At 40.9% G+C, this 18,931-nt stretch overlaps 1 protein-coding gene across 5 annotated transcripts in view; it reads right to left on the minus strand.

Moving 5' to 3' along the window:
- The window catches only part of Focad (focadhesin), a 295,918-nt gene that overhangs the window by 235,792 nt on the left and 41,195 nt on the right, over positions 1–18,931 (minus strand). For all 5 annotated transcript variants that reach the window (XM_034503044.2, XM_076934681.1, XM_076934682.1 and 2 more), the window contains one exon: positions 2,336–2,440. In XM_034503044.2, coding sequence (XP_034358935.1) covers positions 2,336–2,440 — 105 coding nt within the window. The remainder of the gene's footprint in view (positions 1–2,335; positions 2,441–18,931) is intronic.

Consider the following 18,931-nt stretch of genomic DNA (forward strand, 5'->3'; position numbering starts at 1 on the left):
TCCACCTGGGAGCATTTAATAGAGGAGTGGGGCTCCTTACAGAGACTTTAGTCCAGTGAAGTATTTGGACAGTGTCACATTTGTTTCTTTTAAAGCATACCCAGGTGGTTCTGATGAGCAGGCAATATGGAGAACCAAAGATTTAAAATACCCTCCTGGGTAGGAGGGAAATATAAACTGACTGCTAATGGAATGAGGAATTTCTTTGGGGGAGGAAGAAATGTTCTAAATTTAACTATGGTGAAAATTGCATAACTGTGAATGGAAAGCACTGAACTGTACAGTTCAAATGTGTCCCTCACGTGATCTGTGAATTATACCTCAATAAAACTGTCATGCAGAATGATAAAAAAAAAAAAAAAAAAAAAAAAAAACCTTAGAAGCTTCTCTATAGAAACATGAATAAATAATGGAACAACAATGAAATGGAATTATATTCTATCCTGAAAATTTAAGCCAAAAGTTTGAATTTCTTTTAAAGATGAGGCAGGTCAAGAGCCTCTCCAGAAATACTAAGGTCTGCTCGCTGATTCTTCAGATCAATTCTGCTCGAGGTGAGAGAAGAAATGCAGACTGTGAGCAACACTTTGCATTACAAACCTTGCATTATTATTATACTGAAAGGAAGAAGCAAAAGAAAAAAGAAGAAAAGAGGAAAGGGAGGAGAGAGATTGGGGGGAAGAAATACTTATCCATTTGGAAAATTTGCCCCGTACACTACAAGTTCCTACAGTATTTTCATTGAGGCTGTATGTGGTAGTCCATGCCTTTAATCTCAGCACTTGGGAGGCAGAGGAAGATGGATTTCTGTGAGTTGGAGACCAGCCAGGGCAACAAAAAAATAAAAAATAAATAAAACACACACACATCACATTTTTCTAATTTTTCTATATATTATGTAAAATACAATCTGACCTTGTTTTTAAAAATAACCTAAGAAGCCCTAGATAATACACTCACAAAAATGAGACAGACCACAGGCAACATTAACATTACAGGACCAGACACTACTCACTGACCAAGCAGAAAGCACCACAAGCATAGAGAATCAGCAGGCAACATTGTTCCAGAATCACTCACAGAGCTTGTGGCCAAGGTTGACTCTAAACTACAGGTGCTGTGAGCTCAAATCACCACAGCCCAGGTAAGCATGCCACACTAACCCCAAAGCCAACCCCTATTTATGCTCCTATACCCTCATTCTTTGATATTAAAAACAAAAAACAAAAACAAAAACAAAAAAAACCTTCTACTATATCAAATTCCTAAATCAGCATGAGCTAGTGAAACACATCTTCTGGGTGCTTTGCTGAGAGTCTTTCTGTTCAGAAATGGCTTTGTGGTACCGAGTGACATCATCATTGCAAACTGAGTAGCACATCCTCCTCAGCAGAAAAGCCCACACAAAAGCCAGTGCATTCTGTGATGACTGCTGTGTATATTTCCTTTTAAAGTAACTCTACCTTATCACATTCTACAGACAACAAGGAGAAAGCACTAGACCTTGACCCTGCAAACAAGTGTCTCCTATTATTTTCCATGAAGAAGCCAGCCTTCCTGCCCCATACAAACCCCTGTGCTTTAAAAATATTTGCTCAATGAGCTCTTCAGGTTTCAAAGTTCTGAGAGAAAACAGTCACATAGTGTTGTTGTGGAGGCAGGTCCCCTGTATTCAGAAGTGTTGCGCCTTCTGCTTCTAACTACCAAATGCCGAGATTGTCACCTGGTGAGTTATTATAAGAAAAAGAGAAAAAAAAAAAAAAAAAAAAAGCCACTTCAATTTTGAGTAACAGATTTCAGTTCCAAAGAAGCAACTTGGAAACCACACTGGTGATGCTCAGCGTGCTGTCAACTCCACCATTCCTCTGTGTCTTTGAAACAAACAGTCACTTGCTGAGGCCCACAACGACTTTGTGTATATCCTTCTGGTTTAAGAACCAAATGTTTAGGGAAGTATATCTTGTTCATAATTTAGCTAATGGTGTAAAAATTCCTTTAAATAGAAAAGGAAAGGGAAGGCCAGCAAAACAGATTAGAAGTAAAGTCTGATGCCAAGCCTGATGACCTGGCTTTGATACATGGACCCACAAAGTGGAAGGAGACAATGACTCCCAGAAGTTATCCTCCAGCTTCTACACATGCACACACACACACACACACACACACACACACTCACACTCACACTCACATACACACAATCATGCATATTCCTACAGGTGTACACTTAAAACTTATGCACTCTTATGCTCATGCACACACATGAACACATGCACACACTAAATGTAATTTTTAATTGAAATCAAATAACAAAAAAACAACAGTAGCAAAGACTTACCTGATAGAATATATACCCCGAATGTCCTTTTCCCCAGTTTGTCCTTCCCTCAATGCTTGCATCTGTAATAATTTCATAAGGGCTTTCATCAAACCAGACATATCCCTGTAAAAAGAAATATATATAATAATATGCTAAATGTCCCAGACTTAAAATGAGTATGGGAAGCAGTTGCTTACTCCTGTGTTTCCTTCTCAGGATGTGAGATACAGAAATGAGAGCCTCACCCATACTAGCCAGCGCTAATGAGCTACACCTCCCTCCAATCCCACCATTCCTAAACGACTGAATGCCTGCCACCCACACTCAACAGTGGGTACCTACAGATGCTCAGCTCTCTTTTTAGCACAGCCAAGACCCATGTATGAAAAAGGAAAACATGGCCAAAGAATCAAACCAGCTATCAATCACCTCCCTACACACATGTGGGAAAAATCAATCAGAGAAAAAAGGCAAACATTATCCCACATAATTCGAGTCACTGACCACATCAGTTACCCGGAATAAATGATCAAGTCATTTATAAATATTAGCGGACCATGAAAAATAGCCAGACATATGAAATGTATCAACCACTCAAAAGAGCAGGCCGGGGGACCAATTAAAGCAAAACAAAAGCCATTAAGTCAAAAAAAATTAATAAAAAGAGGAATTACACTTTAAAGTTTTTCCTTATTCTGTAAGAAATAAAATAAATATATCAAAAAGAAAAAAAGTACTCTTTTAAAATAAGTCTCCCTTATAAACTAGAAAGAAATCTTAGAAATAAAAATGGTTTACCAACATTTAAGCAACCTGAAAATCATGTTTGCTAACATTTTCTGAACATCTACTATAGGCTAAGCATTCTCCTAAGTGCATAATGTATCATTGGTCACACCATATGGAACAGAGGGATATTCCATCAACACCAACTTTAGGCTCAGGAAAGCTTCCCATAATTTGGGGCATTTATATGAGCTGTGAGTAACTGCATATTTTTAAGGTATTTAAATTTTTCCATCTGACAAAGGATCTACACATTAGACAACAACAGCCAACAGCAGTGGCCATTACTTGGCAACTGGGCACCCAGGAAATGTGGTTAAATCCAGATGTGCTGCATGGACTCAGTCAGGTATGATTCCCAGCACACACATAACATCTGTAACTCCAATCCCAGGGGCCCAATGGTTTTCCTGGTCTCTGTGAGCACCAGAACTGCATGTTGTGAATAGATATTGTGCATGCAAAAACATCCATACACACAAAAATATTTTTAAAAGTACTCAGAAGGAGCTGGGTGTAGGTGGTGCACAATTTTAATCACAGAACACAGGAGGCAGTGGCAGGAGGAGCTCTGTGAGGTCAAGGCCAGCTGGTCTACAAAGAGAGTTCCAGGGCAGCCAGGGCTATACAGAGAAACCCCATCTCAGAAAAAATAAATCAGAAGAAACATAAAATATGACTGCATGTTAAAATAGTATTTTGATATTTGGGGTTACATAAAGTTCATTACTAAAATTAGTATCTATTTCTTTTTACTTTTCTTAAATCTAGTTATCAAAAAGAAATGTAAATTATTTTATTTTTATTTGTGTATGCATGCCTGTAGGAGCTAAAGGTGTTAGATCCCCTTGGAGCTGGAGTTACAGGTAGTTATGAGTTACCTAATGTGGGTGCTGGGAATCAAAGTTGGGTCCTACAGAAGCACAGCCAGTGCTCCTAACCACCAAGCCATTTCTGTACCCCAACCTATGAGAAAATTTGAGCACCATTTGTAACTCAGATGCATGGCTCATATTATATTCCCACTTCACAACACTGTTTCTGACAGTCCTAAGGTTTAGTTTCTAAGTAGATTCTTCTGGGACTGTCAACATTTCCCTTCCAGCTGAAGAATTTTCCATAGTATTTTCAATAGTAATTTTCCCCTTTCATATGAATCCTCTTATATGCCCATGCAAGTACAGAGTCACTGATGAACCTTTTGTGACATAGATCATATATGTACAGAGTCTCTAATGTATGAACCCACTATAAAGGGTCCCCATACTAAATGAAAGACTGCATAAAGATGCTCTCTCCTGGCACTCAGTGAGCCTGAGTCTCCATTCCTAGAACCCACATAGTGGGTGGACACAGCAGAGTATGTCTGTAACTCAGGGCAGAGAATAGTGTAGACCATAGATAGGCTCACTGAAAGACTCTTATCTCAAAAGAATAAAGTAGAAAGCAATAAACTGGAGAGCAATAGGGTAAGAAGGGACCAGCATTGGCCCTGTCTCCTGCATGCACATGAACAGGCAAATCCACTCACATTCATACTTGCTTGCTCTCACACATTCTCTCTCTCTCTCTTTCACACACACACACACACACACACACACACGAAGGGGAGAGAGAGAGAGAGAGAGATTATTTCTTCTATGTATGTTCTTGAGTGGCTGTCAAAGATTAGCTTTGCTCACATAGCCCTTAATGATTGTGACAGTTTCATGCTACTTTATCTCGTGCAACAAAACGACCAGTTAATCTCACTGTGACGCAATAAAATTAAGCAGAGAAATTTTTATATTATATAAAAAATGTTATAGTGTACATAGTATATTTTATAAGAGAAATACTTCATGCTAACACAGACAGTTTATATAACTGGGGGTGGGGATGGGCAGAGAAAACAGGGCCAATGTCACAGACTCACACCAAGAGCCTTTCATTACAACGCTAAACAGACTGGATCTGTGCTTTAGCTGAGAACCATCTTTGACGGTGACAGAACAGGTGATGATGACATGTCTAGGGACCCCACAAGCCAGTCACAGAGTTTGCTCAGAGCACCCAAAACTGAGAGTGTCCTGCTTGTCTTTACACAGCAGTGGGAGGTACAGGGTGATCTCCAAAGGCACATAGATGTTTCCTCACTGGCTGCTTTGCAAAGGTGTTTGCAGTTCCATAGCTGCTGACCAAGGCCAGATCCTTTTCTTGGTGAGATTGGCATCTGCAAGGGTATACACCACAATCCTAGAGCAGCCCACCCCAGAGAGGCCAAGACAAAAGCTGAAACACACGCTGTCTCAGGAGTGTTTGTGGGTACCTCCTGTCTCAGGAGGGTTTGTGGGTACCTCCTGTCTCAGGAGGGTTTGTGGGTACCTCCTGTCTCAGGAGGGTTTGTGGGTACCTCCCGAGGCCACTTCTGTCCATTAGGATCACTGGTATTCTTCCAATAATCTTCTTGACTGCTACTCTATACATCCAAACCTCTCTTACTTAGAAGGGAGCTATCTCAATATTCACAACCTTGAAATGATCTGCTCCTTAAAACGCTTTATCCATTTATTTTATTCAGAATTAGGGGGCTAGCCTGTGAAGAACCTGAACCACGAAGAGTTCTTCCTCCCATGCGACACTGTCCTTTACAAAGACCCAGAGATTCTCAGCGTGGAAACTGAAGCTTGTCTATGATCAGCTGAAGAACCTACAATAGTTGGGACTTGTCCAGCCTCAGTAGATGAGTGACTCAAAATCACTCAATCTCCTCAGAGACTCCCTAGAATCTGACTCTTCCAAATACACAAACTCACTAAAGATAATAAACCAGGTCTCAAGATTGCACTCTGCCTCATTCTACATGGTGGAACTTAGGAATATCAGCTCTGTGGTGAGCACGTGCCTAGCTTGTCTGAGATCCTGGCTTCTGGCAAAGCATAGAATAGATAAGCCATAATGATTATATACCATTGAAAGTACACTAAAAATCGGTTTACATAGTATTTTAAAATCCTGACTGATTTTATAATATACAAGTTATATATTTTTAATATAAACAAAAAAAGAAAGAATTTAGTAAACAAGAATGTGGGATCAACATGAATAACAGAAGAACTTAAGTATAATTATTCAGAAGTGATTATAAATACTGAAATAATAATTAATAAAAAAGAATAAACAGAAATCAATATATAGCTAAAATTAGTTTCAAGGAAGCTAGTGAGAAGGATTCTAAAGAATAAAAAGTTACAGTGGCAGATTAATATCTATAACCTAGATGATAGGATAAATATCAAAAAAAAAAAAAGGAAAACATAATATAGACATGCAAATCCTACTGAATTAGATTCCTAACACCCAGATGAGTGTATGGGGACACACACTCTCTCACATTGAGCAAACGCTGCCTCAGCCTTTGTGGAAAGCCATTTTATAGTATTTCTAAAACTTTTAAATGAAGAAATCCTCCTACAGTCAGCCCTTGCATATATATACCCAAAAGGAAGACACTGTGTTGGCTATCTGAAAGAAGGAAGGAAGGAAGGGAGGGAGGGAGGGAAGGAGGGAAGGTGGGAGGGAGGGAGGGAGGGAGGGAGACAGGGAGGAAGGAAAACTACATGTTTGCCAGTAGAATAATGGTTAAATTATAACACATCTAACATTACAGGATTTCCTGAAATTATTAATACTGATGTAAGCAAATTTGTAAACAGCAGTATGGAAAGATGTTCATCACATTATAAGATAGGTAAAACAGGCTTTAGAATTATTTTAAACACTTGAAAGGGCTGTGCACAGAAACATTTTTTTTAACATTAAAAATAGGATTCCAATTTCACTGGCATTAGTTTGTCCAAATTCCATTCATCTAGATCTGATTTCAGACCCCAGCTCTCTCTACATCCCAGAGAAAATTAAGAACAGGCCTTGGAAGAATCTCTCAAACAACCTAATATTGCTAAGGCTTTCTAATCCCACTGTTCATCAGGACCCCCTAAAAAAGTAATTTTTTAAAAAAAAACAGAAAATGATGAAAATCATGTTGGTAGGAGCGGCATGAGACTCCACTGCATCTGTCCACCCTGAGCCAGAAATGCAGCTTGCCTGTTTTCTTCTGCCTTTTCTTTTGGATGTTGGCCAGAGCCTAAACCCGCTCTCTCTGGCACTCTGAACTATTTCACTCTCTCTGAAGCTCCCCTTCTACCTTATGGCAGCTTGTCCACCACAGCTGACCTCCATGTTGGCTTCACTCAAACAACATGGTTTTCTCTCTCCTCTATCTTCCTCCTCCGGGCAACTGATGAGACTTATAGCTTCCTGGCCTGGAGTTTTTCTTTCAAACTAATAAAATTGCCCTTTCTTTTGAGTCCAGTTTTAAATTCTTTTATTAATGAGACCAAGAATCCCAAGAGGGGTGACCTCAACTTCCCCAGTAATATGTGGCAGCCATGAAGGAACTGGACTGCTCAAATGTCTGGTAGCTTATACTACAGAAGCTCCTCTGAGGACACAGCAGGTGACTATGGTCCAGGACCAAGCATCTGTAGGGGCCTCACACTGTGATTCTAACTACTCCAACAGCTATCAAAAGGGCCTCACATCATCACCCTCTAGACCAGTCCTCCAGATCAATGGAACATGAGGAGCAGCCCAGTGGATAGAGGATGGAGCCCAAGCAGGGATTCTCTGGGACTCTGATCTGGACATTGTGCCGTGTCCTTGGCTCTAGTCCTGCATCCCTGCTTGGGGCTTATAAGGTTAAGAACTCTTGCCTTTGCTTCTCCCCCAGGCTCTGTCCAGTCAAGAACTTCTTTCTCTCCCACATCTGGCTGTTAAAAGCACTGGAGGGGCATTTTCAAGTTCCCAGGGATGAAACACCTGGAGGTGAGTCCTAACTGCTACACCCAGCGACCCTACCCAAAAGAAAGAAGCCAAGCTAGATTCAACCCAATCTCCTAAAGGGCAACTGAATTTCCTTTGTAGCACAGCAGACAGAAATGAGACATGCAGTTTAGGAATGTGGCCTCAATGTATGCCTTAGACCACAAGCCAAAATGTCCTTCTTGATCCTGTCCTGGGTGGAAAAAGAAAAGCCAGGAGTGTCTGTAACTCTAATCCCCAGTCTGAATCCTGAGTAATCCCATGGCTACCTCAGAGGCGAGAATGATACAGTAGCATTGAAGGCCCATTAAGGAGAGTTGACGCCTACACAAGATTGGAGTCCACTCCTGGACAGAGACATACCATTGGCTCTTCCCTTAAGAGTTAAAGCAGCTGGGCACTTCAATCACCAGGCCAAAAAGACTGACCCTGAGATGGGGAGGGAGGGAAGCTCACCAGAAGCCATGCTAAAGAGATATAGAAGGAATAATTATCCCCTTAATGAGATAATGTGCTTTTCTCAAAAAATCCCTGCCTCCTAGTACAGACTCTACACAGTACTATGGGGCTCCTCTAGGTCTGCTTACCTTTCTGAGTTCCTGTGGCCGATCTCCTTACCAGTCTAACTCAAACAATGTCACCTGCTCTCTCTTCCACACCTCCTCCAGGAGGCTGCCAAGATCTACAGCTTACCTGTCCAGGCTTTTTTTTTTTTTTTTTTGCTTTAACCTTTAACAAAATTGACTCCAAGTTTCCCTCTGAATAACAAGAAAAAAAAAATTACCCCTTACTACTTTCACAGTTTAAAAGTGCTCATCCTTTTTGGTAGTTTAAAAAAAAATACATATATACACAGCTTGATTAGTTGTTTTAAAAACCTGGGGTCGAAGGGTCAGCAGTACAGGATGAGGAGCACTACGGACTGCCTACATGTGCAAAGCTTTAAATTCAGGTCTAAATAGATGGAGGGGGGTTATAATCTCACTTGATGAAGGACTCTGAAGGCAAATAGATTAAGTTTGATTATCTCCTAAATAGACACTATGAGCAAAACCATAAAGGCACAGTGTCTTTTATCAAAAATTGGCCTTGAGCCACGGCGTTGCACAAACACAAAAGCATTGCTGACAGCCACTTACAGAGCCCCCTTCATGTAGCCCACCTGATTTCCTGAGTTCTAACTTTTTCTGTGTGCATCTCTTGCTTGGATACTGGCCAAAGCCTAATTATGCTTTCTCTGAAACTCTGAGCTTTCTCACTATCTCTCTGACCTTCAGATCTAACAGTAAATCCATGAATTTCTCTCCATCTCTCACTGCTCAGAACACACTAGGGTTTTCAGCTCACCTGTCCTGTCATGTTTCCTCTCAAAATCTAATAAAATAGTCCCTGAGCTATAAATACATAAATAAACTATTTGAATGTTAAATTTGAGAAAGTAGCCTTCTAAGGAGTATTTCAAGAATTGGAATTAGCTTTCATACAAGCAGGCTGCCTGAATTTGAGGTACACAGAACAGTTAATTAACAACTCAAAGCAAAGACTTTAATCAGGGCAAAAAAAAAAGAGCTGATTAGATATTATGCCTAGTGTATTCATAGTAGAACCTGTTCAAGATGCATCATTAAAAGGAGGGGGCACATCCAGCTGCCTACTGTCTCTCCTCCACATCTGAATGGCCCCACATTCAACGTGTACAAATCTGAACTCACACTCTTCCTACACACCTGGTTTTCTAATGTTCTCTATAGTTTAGAGTAATGGTTCTCACCCTTGCTGTGGTAGTTTGAATATGCTTGGCCAAGGAAGTGGCACTATTTGGAGGCTTTGTTGGAGGAAGTGTGTCACTGTAGGTATGGCTTAAAGACCCTCCTCCTAACCACATGGGAGCCAGTCTTCTGCTATCAGCCTTCAGATGAAGATGGAGAACTCTCAGCTCCTCCTGTACTATGCTTGCCTGGATGCTGCCATGCTCCTGCCTTGATAACAATGAAGTGAATCTCTGAACCTATAAGCCTGCCCCCAATTAAATGCCGTTCTTACAAGAGTTGTCATGGTCATGGTATCTATTCACAGCAGTAAAACCCTAATTAAGACACTTCTTACTGCTATGACCCTTTAATATAGCTCCTTGTGTTGTGCTGACCCACAACCATAAAACTATTTTCATTGCTACATCATAGCTATAGTTTTGCTACTGTTATGAACTGTAATATAAATATCTGATGTTACCCCTGTGAAAGGGTCGTTTGACCCCCAAAGGGGTCACGAACAACAGGTTGAGAACCATTGGTCTAGAGGGAAAGCAAAGAGAAAACAGGGAGCTACCTTTAAGACATATATTCCTTTCAGGTATCTTCATACTTAATCCACCTCAAAACCACACAGATCTATTTCTTCCATCTCTTGTAGAAGCAGCTATTACCTCTCCCCTGAACAATAGCCACAGCTACCTAGATTAATCCCCCTGTGTCTTTCCTAGAACTTTAACCCAAAGCCAATACTTAACAACTTTATCTTCATGATGAAGTCAAAGTTGTCACTTCAGAACCCCCAATACAACATTTGGATAGCTTCCCACTATACCCAAGATAAAGACCGAATTTTTCTGAATCATCACCATTACCTGGACTGTCTAGCTCCATCTCCTCTCCCAGCCCCATCTCAAATGGCTCTCCCTTTGCTTTGAGCCTTCTTTCCTCATCCCATAAGAGGAACCTGTCATACTCTATTTCCTGTAAATGGAACTTTCGTTCCACCCTCTCCCATTTGCCTACATAACATGTATTACTCCTTAGTCTCATGTCAGTACTGCTTCCTTGGGAAAGCCTCCTGCCGCCATCATGACCATCAAGCACTCATATTATAGCCTAGCAGCACGTACCATCTGCCTGACCATAGATCAACACGTGTAGTTTATATTACTATGGGTTAATAGGAGAAATGATGTGGTGACAATCTTTCCTCCTGGACTAAATACATACGAGTTTGACAATTATGTCCACTCTGCTCACTGTGACATCACAACACCAAATATAAGAACCAAGATGACAATTCCATGCCTCACTTACAAAGTTACTATTGTGTTTGGTGTTCAGGGGAACTCTGAAGGTAAATTTAGTTCTCTAATTACAGGATTTAACACATTTACACTGAAACTAGAGCAGACAGCCCAGACCCAATGGGTAGTGCATTCCTTAATCCATCACTCAGAAAGCAGAGGCAGGAAGACCTCTGGGAGTTTGAAGCCAGACTAGTCTACATAGCAAGTTCCAGGTCTACAGAGAGAGACCCTATATCAAACAGAGAAAAAAAAAAAAAAGAAACTAGAACATCTGATCTCTTTAACATTCCAAGTTCATTATTAAGTTAGTTGACTTTAATTAATAGCAATAATATAACTGGCCATATTTATAGAAAGCCATTCTTTCAAAGACTACACTGGTAGACAATGAAATAATTATAAACACAGAAGAAATATAATCAATCTGATACACACAGTATCAACATTGGGACAACTCTGTAGAGACAAGGCAGTATTTGTTTTTGTTGTTAGAGCTTTTGTTTTCATTTAGTGAACCTTAATCTATATACTTGTAACATTAAACTATTTAGATTCCAGACAGAATAAGAAAAGAAATATACAAACTCAACTGTGTTGAAGACTAACTATCAACTATGTAGCCAAATCGCCCACATTGCAAATTTCTGCAAGAGATCTAGCAACACTAGACAGCTCCTGCAAGTAACAAGCACAGCTGCAAGAAGCACCTTCTTAGAATGCTATTTTCTTCCCATCCCTCCCTTCTGAACGAATTTATTATGTATTAAAATCACTGAACAATTGAATTTTTTAGACTTTATATAACACTTCTCTCAAGCTGCTTCAAAAGAGGGAATCCAAAACTCTCCTTAGAAATAGAGGGACAACAATGAAATCTCAAAGAATGGGAGTTTTGAGTATATTTAAAGCCATAATCAGAGCCATTGAAAATCCATTAAAATTTTTGTAGAAGAAAATCTAACTGAACATACCAAAGAATGCTTTAAAATTTTTTTTGAAGATTTACCTTTATCATTTTGAAATCTGTTTAGGGCTGGGCGGTGGTGGCACACGCCTTTAATCCCAGCACTTGGGAGGCAGAGGCAGGCGGATTTCTGAGTTCGAGTCCAGCCTGGTCTACAGAGTGAGTTCCAGGACAGCCAGGGCTATACAGAGAAACCCTGTCTCGAAAAAAAAAAAAAAGAAAAAAGAAAGAAGGAAGGAAGGAAGGAAGGAAAGAAAGAAATCTGTGTAGGAGTAAGTGTGTGCATGCAGCTATGCACATGTGAGTACAGATCCCCACCAGTACTGGAGTTACAGATCATCGTAGGCCTCCTGAGGTGGGTGAATGGAACTGAACACAGATCCTCCAGAAGAGTAGCAAGTACCCTTAACCTTAACCTGAGCCAACTTTCCACCTCCAACCTCTTTGGAATTTAGTAAATAGAAAAGCATGTGCATGTGTCCTGCTTTACCTTTAATAAGTTGTACTTTGAAGTAACCAGAGTAAATATTAGAAAAGTTTTCCTTATAGCAATATTTCAAGAAATAAGTGAAGAAAAACTGGTAAAAAAAAAAAAAAAAATTAGTGTTATTCTGAAGCTTCTAGCCTAAAGACATAGTAACTGCATGTTAACAGCTCCTAACATCATGAAAATGTAAATCATGAGGGATCATGTGTCTCCTAAAGACAAGACACTATTGTGCACAAGAAAAATCTCCCCTTGCCCAGAGGGTTTCTGAAAATTAAATGAGTAATTTGAGTGAGGTTATGAAGCAAATGGCTGGGTTCACACACATTATTTAGTTAAGGTTACCCTCCTTTACTTTGAACTTATTTTGCTTTATTTGCTATTGTACCAATTTGGAGAAATTATTCTGTCTTGTTTTTCTGTGTGTGTGCACACACAAGTGTGTTCCTGTGTGTACTGTGCATGTACGTGTACGTGTGCATGTGCATGTGCATGTGTGTGTGTGCGTGCGTGTGTCCACGCATGTCTGGGTGCATACATGCACGTATGTAGATTTCACAGATCAACTTCAAGAACTGTTCTTAGGGCTAGCTATCCAAGGTCATTGATCTCATGCAGAAAGCTTTTTAGAGTAACATCAAGATTTCTTTCCTGTTTGGGGAGTCAACACTCCTTCTCTACCAATTCAATTACTGCACAAGGGACCTCGACATATGCACTCTCATACGATGAAGACATTGCTGGTAGAAAGTTAAACTGTGACCCTCTAAAAGATGAGTCTGAGTCCTAATCCCCTACACACCTGTCTATTAGACAACATGAAAAGAGCAACCTTGCTAATTTACTTAAAGATAACAAGAACTTACCCTGACTAGACCTTAAACCCAATGACCAGCATCCTTATAAAAGAAAGAAAAAAAAAGAACCAGAACATCTAAGACCCAAAGACACAGAAACAGTGCAGTGAGAATACTCAGGATTCTCAGGGGCAGAACTAGAGTTATGCAGCCACAGCAGAAGGATGGAACTTGTCTGTTACAAAAGACAGAACAGATTTAGCCTGCCCCTGAGCCTTCATTGACTTTGCTATCCAGAATTATGAAAGAGCATATCTCTGTTGAGTCAGATCATTAAGTTTATAGGTACCCCAAGAAACAAATACACACAGGTCCTAGCAGAGCCTGGAGATCCACCTTCACATCTTGTCCTCAGAACTCTTGACATTCTGACCTCAACCAGGTCATCCCTTACACATGTAAGAAAGGACAGTCCAAGAGTGAATGACAACCTGTGAGCTAAGCAGCTGAGAGTCAGTCTGAAGTGAAAACCAAGAATGAAACACACAACCTGAAATCCAATTTGTTTCTAATGCCCATGTGCATCTCTATTGTTGAGTCATACGGCAGGCAGCAGCCCCCTTCATCAAAAGCCAGAAAGACAGAAAGGAAGGTAGCAAAGAAGGAAGGAAAAAAGGAAGGAAGGAAGGAAGGAAGGAAGGAAGGAAGGAAGGAGGGAGGGAGGGAGGGAGGGAGGGAGGGAGGAAGGGAAGGAGGGAAGGAGAGAGGGAGGGAAGGAGGAGGGGAAGGAAGGAGGGAAGAAGGGAGGGAGAGAGGGAGGGAAGGAGGAGGGGAAGGAAGGAGGGAAGAAGGGAGGGAGAGAGGGAGGGAAGGAGGAGGGGAAGGAAGGAGGGAAGAAGGGAGGGAGAGAGGGAGGGAGGGAGAAAAGAAGGGAGAGAAGGAAAAAGGGGGAGGAAAGAAGGGAGGGAAGAAGGGAGAGGGAAGGAAGGAGGGAGGAAGGAAAGGAGGGAAGGAAAGAAGGAGGAAGGGAGGGAGGGAGAGAGGGAGAGAGGGAGGGAGGGAAAAGGGAAGGAAGGAAGAGGAAGGAAGGAAGGAAGGAGGAAGGAAGGAAGGAAGGAAGGGAGGGAGGGAGGGAAGGGAGGGAGGAAAGGAGGGAGGGAGGGAGGAAGGGGGAGGGGGGAGGGAGGGGAAGGGGGGAGGGAGGGAGGGAGGGATCAAGGGTTCTATCCTGGGTTCAATACCAAGCATCACATAAACAGGGCATGGTGGTGTCCATCTGTAATATCGGCATTCTTGAAGTAGAAACAGAGAATCTGGATAATCGTCAGCTATATAATGAGCGGGCTTGAGGCCAGTCTGAACTACATGAAACTATTAGGTTGGGGCTTTAAAGAGAGAAGTGGAAGAGGAGGAAAGAAAGGGGAAAGGGAGGGGAGAGAAGGCGAGAGGAAGGGGCAGATGAGAGGAGGGGAGGGGATGAGAAAGAGAAGAGAACAGGCAGCAGCAGAGACAGACAAAGAGTATTCTTATGCCCAAGCTAATTCAAGTGGATTCTGTAACTCAAGGCCCATAGGGCTCTAACATGTTCAAACAGGCTCAGAAACCTGGTATGGTTGTCCTTCAATAATAATTATTGTTTTCTTAATTTTTTAAGAAAAAAACTCTGAGAGCAACCAGAGACATTACAAAAAGAACCTCAATTTTCACTAGGCATGAGACCTAAGACTCAGATCTTATAATTAAAGAGTGTGGATCAATAATAATGTTGAGGATTCCAAAAAATCATATATAACAAACAAGAAGAAAATTGGCCAAGTTTGTATAGAGAAACTGGTAATTCAAACCATTCATGCAAATTGTTCTACACCAGGCAGATAGAAATGATCACAACTGTGCATATGAAATGAGGGGTATTGGGTTTCTTTTGTTTGGAATTTTCTTGATTACAACACTAAACACCGCTCACATATGTTCAGCCTCCTTTTAAAAAAAATGCACATAATGTTTGGCTCTGGCTTTCAAAACATATCAAATATGAAGTATAAGCAACTACTCTTATTTGACCAGGGATTGAATAAAAAGAGATTAGGGGGAAAAGAAAAAACAAGAACATCCCAAAATGGATACAAATGGTTCAAACTGGGCCAAGAGACGCAAGTACCTTTTTAACTTGAAAAGATCTGTGAGTCCTGAAAAGGATTCTTGCTCTGCCTAAATCATTCTCAGAAACTCACCAGCAAATAGAAGAGGAACAATAGATACATAACTAAATCATTGTCTAAATGCATGAAAAAAGAAGAAAAAGAGATAGTGTCACAAGAAGGAAGAGGGCGGGATAAAACCAGTCCTGAGGAATTCCTGTCTAAATGTCTGAGGGAACAAATGTTTCTTAAAAAAAAAAAAAAAAAAAAAAAGTCTAAGACATAAAACTACTGAGAACTTCCTTAAGAAAGTCCGGCATGCTCATTTATCTTCTGAGAACCAGAAAATGGTCACATTCCCTCTGATGCAGTTTTCCATTATAAAGTAACGTGTTCAGCAGCTACTCTTCCTAAATCACCCAGAAACACTTTAGCATAAATACATCTCTTAAAATGACAAACAAAAGTCTCAGCCACATCACAGGACTTTAAAAAGAAATAGGGCAGAGTGTCCCAGATGGAGAAAGTGAGGAACCGCTTTTGCTATGAGCTTTAAGGGAGATCTTGGGATTTTACAGGAGAGAGAGAGAGAACATCTGCAAACCAGCTAAGAGGCCTAAAGGGAAATTTTAAAACACAAGATGGGGAAGCAGGCCTGGTTAGCTATCTTGGTCCCTGACTGGTAAGAGGAAGATGAACTCTGCTGGTGAGGTGGACGTACCTACAGCCATCCCTAAGTCCTAAGGCTCCAGATAAAAGGCTGCGTCCTGCAAACACTTGGAGGAGCCCTCATACAACATGCCTTCTAGGTCACTGTCCTACCAGATGAACTAAGGAAGGCGAAGCTGAATGGTACAAAAGTCCAGTACAGAAAGCCAAGAAATGTGTCTCCTCAGTGGCTAGCTGTCCCTACATGATAACAAAGCAATTAAGTCTCTCCAGGAAGAGAATCATCAACAAAAGGGAAGACCCTGAAAGACGGGAATTTTCTCAGTTATCCTCCATCTTAACTCCAAATAATCCTCGGAATCATATTTAAGCATTAGACTCACTATGGAATTTTTAATGTTCTATGCAAGACTTCCTTTAAAAGCAGACTTTCGATATTTCAGAAAATATTCTTTAATTTCCCATCTTCAATACAGTCTTGTAAAATACATTAACAGTAGGTCCCTTCCCTGTTTGAAAGTACAAAAGGCACACAAATCAAATGCTAGCCTAGTTTATCTAGAGTATAACCTTCCTTCCCACCAGGCACACTTTAAAAAGAAGGGGGATGGGGAAACAGCACAGCTGAAATTACAGGCTGTCTTGACACCTCAATATCGAAAACTGAATACCTGGTTCCAAAGGAGAGTCAGATTTTATTCATAATCCTGTTACTAAGCAACAGTAACAAAGGCTGCATGAGCTTTCCAGAAGCTAAAAGAAAAAAAAAAAATCTAAGGAATGAAAAGTGGGAACTCCTTACACTGGGAATCCTTAAACTCATATAAAGATGAAATGAAACACAATCTAAACTCAAAACAAGCAATTCTTCAAAGGACAAGAAAAGTATATACTACTATGTATCATTCACTTTAATTCTAGTTTGCATTCATCTCAAAACTCACATTCAGGGGCGATAATCATTTCCTTACTGTGTGTCCTTTATGGTCCCTTGTTCCTTCACCCTCCCTAGGGAAGCAATTTTTTTTTTTTCAAATTTCCTTACTGATTAAAAGAACATTTCAGAGGGCTTAAATCCATTTCTTTGTTTACAGAAGCTATAAAAACTAGTTTACAATTGTTTCCTGTTGCCCTGGCTTTGAAGCAAGAACACTCTGGGACATCAAACTATTCCTTTGAAGAGCACAGTCTCTCAAGCAGAGCCAGACACTTTCCCAGCCACTCCCTTATGTTCAGACAACCAGGACACTGCAGAAGGCAAGTCTCTCAAAATTAGACTATACAATGGAACAAACTCTGAGCCAGCATCTTGCACACTGTGGGCTGGGCTTCAGGTGAGAGAGGTTTCCTTATACATTCCAAAGCCACTTAATAAACTGGCCCTGCAAGGGCCAGAGAGCTGGTAATCAGCTGGAGAGATGCTCACCCACTTTTTCTTTCTTTGAACCTTTCAGTCTCTGGCTACAGGACTGAAGTATCTGCACAAGCTACGTTCTCTACAGGTCTATTCCACATAGGCTTCTCACTGCTGGTGCTCTCTCCCCACCCCACCTCCATCTCAAATCCTAGCGATGTTAGTTAAAAGATGGAAGAAGATAAGTTTTAAAAATTATTTCCTAAATCAAAGATGATCGGTCCTGCTATGGCTCTGCCCCTAAAGTATCGCCAGAGTCCCATCAACCTCTAAAGAGAGGAGAAAAACGTGAGGCAAGAAGAGACTTAAGCAGTGCAAACTGAAAACCCACTCTCTTTGGCCAAAGTCATTCCAGCTTCTCCATCTCAAAAGACACAGTTTTCTGTCTCTGAAGTCTCCCCAGGCAGCACTGGAAGAGGAAGCTGGCTGCAGCCCCTGTTTTTAATTAGCCTGTTTCTTAAATTTCATTCTCATTTTGCTTTTTATAAAAAACATAGGCAGCACAAAGTTTGGCTTTTGTAATTGCTGCAAACCTCAAAGCCCTGCTACTTGAAATAAAGCAAATGAAGAGAAGTCTGGTTTCTGACAATGCAAACAGTTATTACCGTTATTACCTCTACTGGTGACATTAAGGCAAGCTTACATCTTATGTAACATACTTTGTGATCAGAGGATAAAATTAAATTGGAAACCAGGCTCAGGGCATATAGTGCCAGCACTGAGAAGGCTGAAGTGGGAGAATCTCCTGAGTCCAGAAGTTACAGACTAGCAAAGGCAATGCAGCAAGACTCAGCCTCAAAACACAACAATGAACAGTAAACTGGGCACAGTCAGCAAAGTGCTTGCCCTTAAGTATGAAGATCTGACCTTACTCCCCAGAACATATGTTTAAAAATAAAAAAATTAAAAAATTAAAAAAATAAAAAAAAACATCCAGGCATAGTGGCACATGCTTACAATCCAAGAGGAGCTAAAATCAAGCCAATTCCTGGCTCAATGGCCAGCTAGCCTGCTCTTCTTAGGGCCTTTCAGGCCAAGAACTTGCTGCCTCAAAAAAAACTGTGGTGGATTTCAGACCAAACATCCACAACTATGGAGGTACCTGTCTGCTGCAGTGCTGCACACTTTCCACCATTATGTACTCTGTGCACTCACACACTTCCACCATGGCTGGTTCTGTGCACTCACACACTTCCACAATGATGGATTCTGTGCACTCACACACTTCCACAATGATGGATTCTGTGTACTCACACACTTCCACCATGGCTGGTTCTGTGCACTCACACACTTCCACAATGATGGATTCTGTGCACTCACACACTTCCACAATGATGGATTCTGTGTACTCACACACTTCCACCATGGCTGGTTCTGTGCACTCACACACTTCCACAATGATGGATTCTGTGCACTCACACACTTCCAC

The sequence above is a fragment of the Arvicanthis niloticus genome, chromosome 5 (assembly GCF_011762505.2).
Source record: "Arvicanthis niloticus isolate mArvNil1 chromosome 5, mArvNil1.pat.X, whole genome shotgun sequence".
Lineage (NCBI taxonomy): Eukaryota > Metazoa > Chordata > Mammalia > Rodentia > Muridae > Arvicanthis > Arvicanthis niloticus.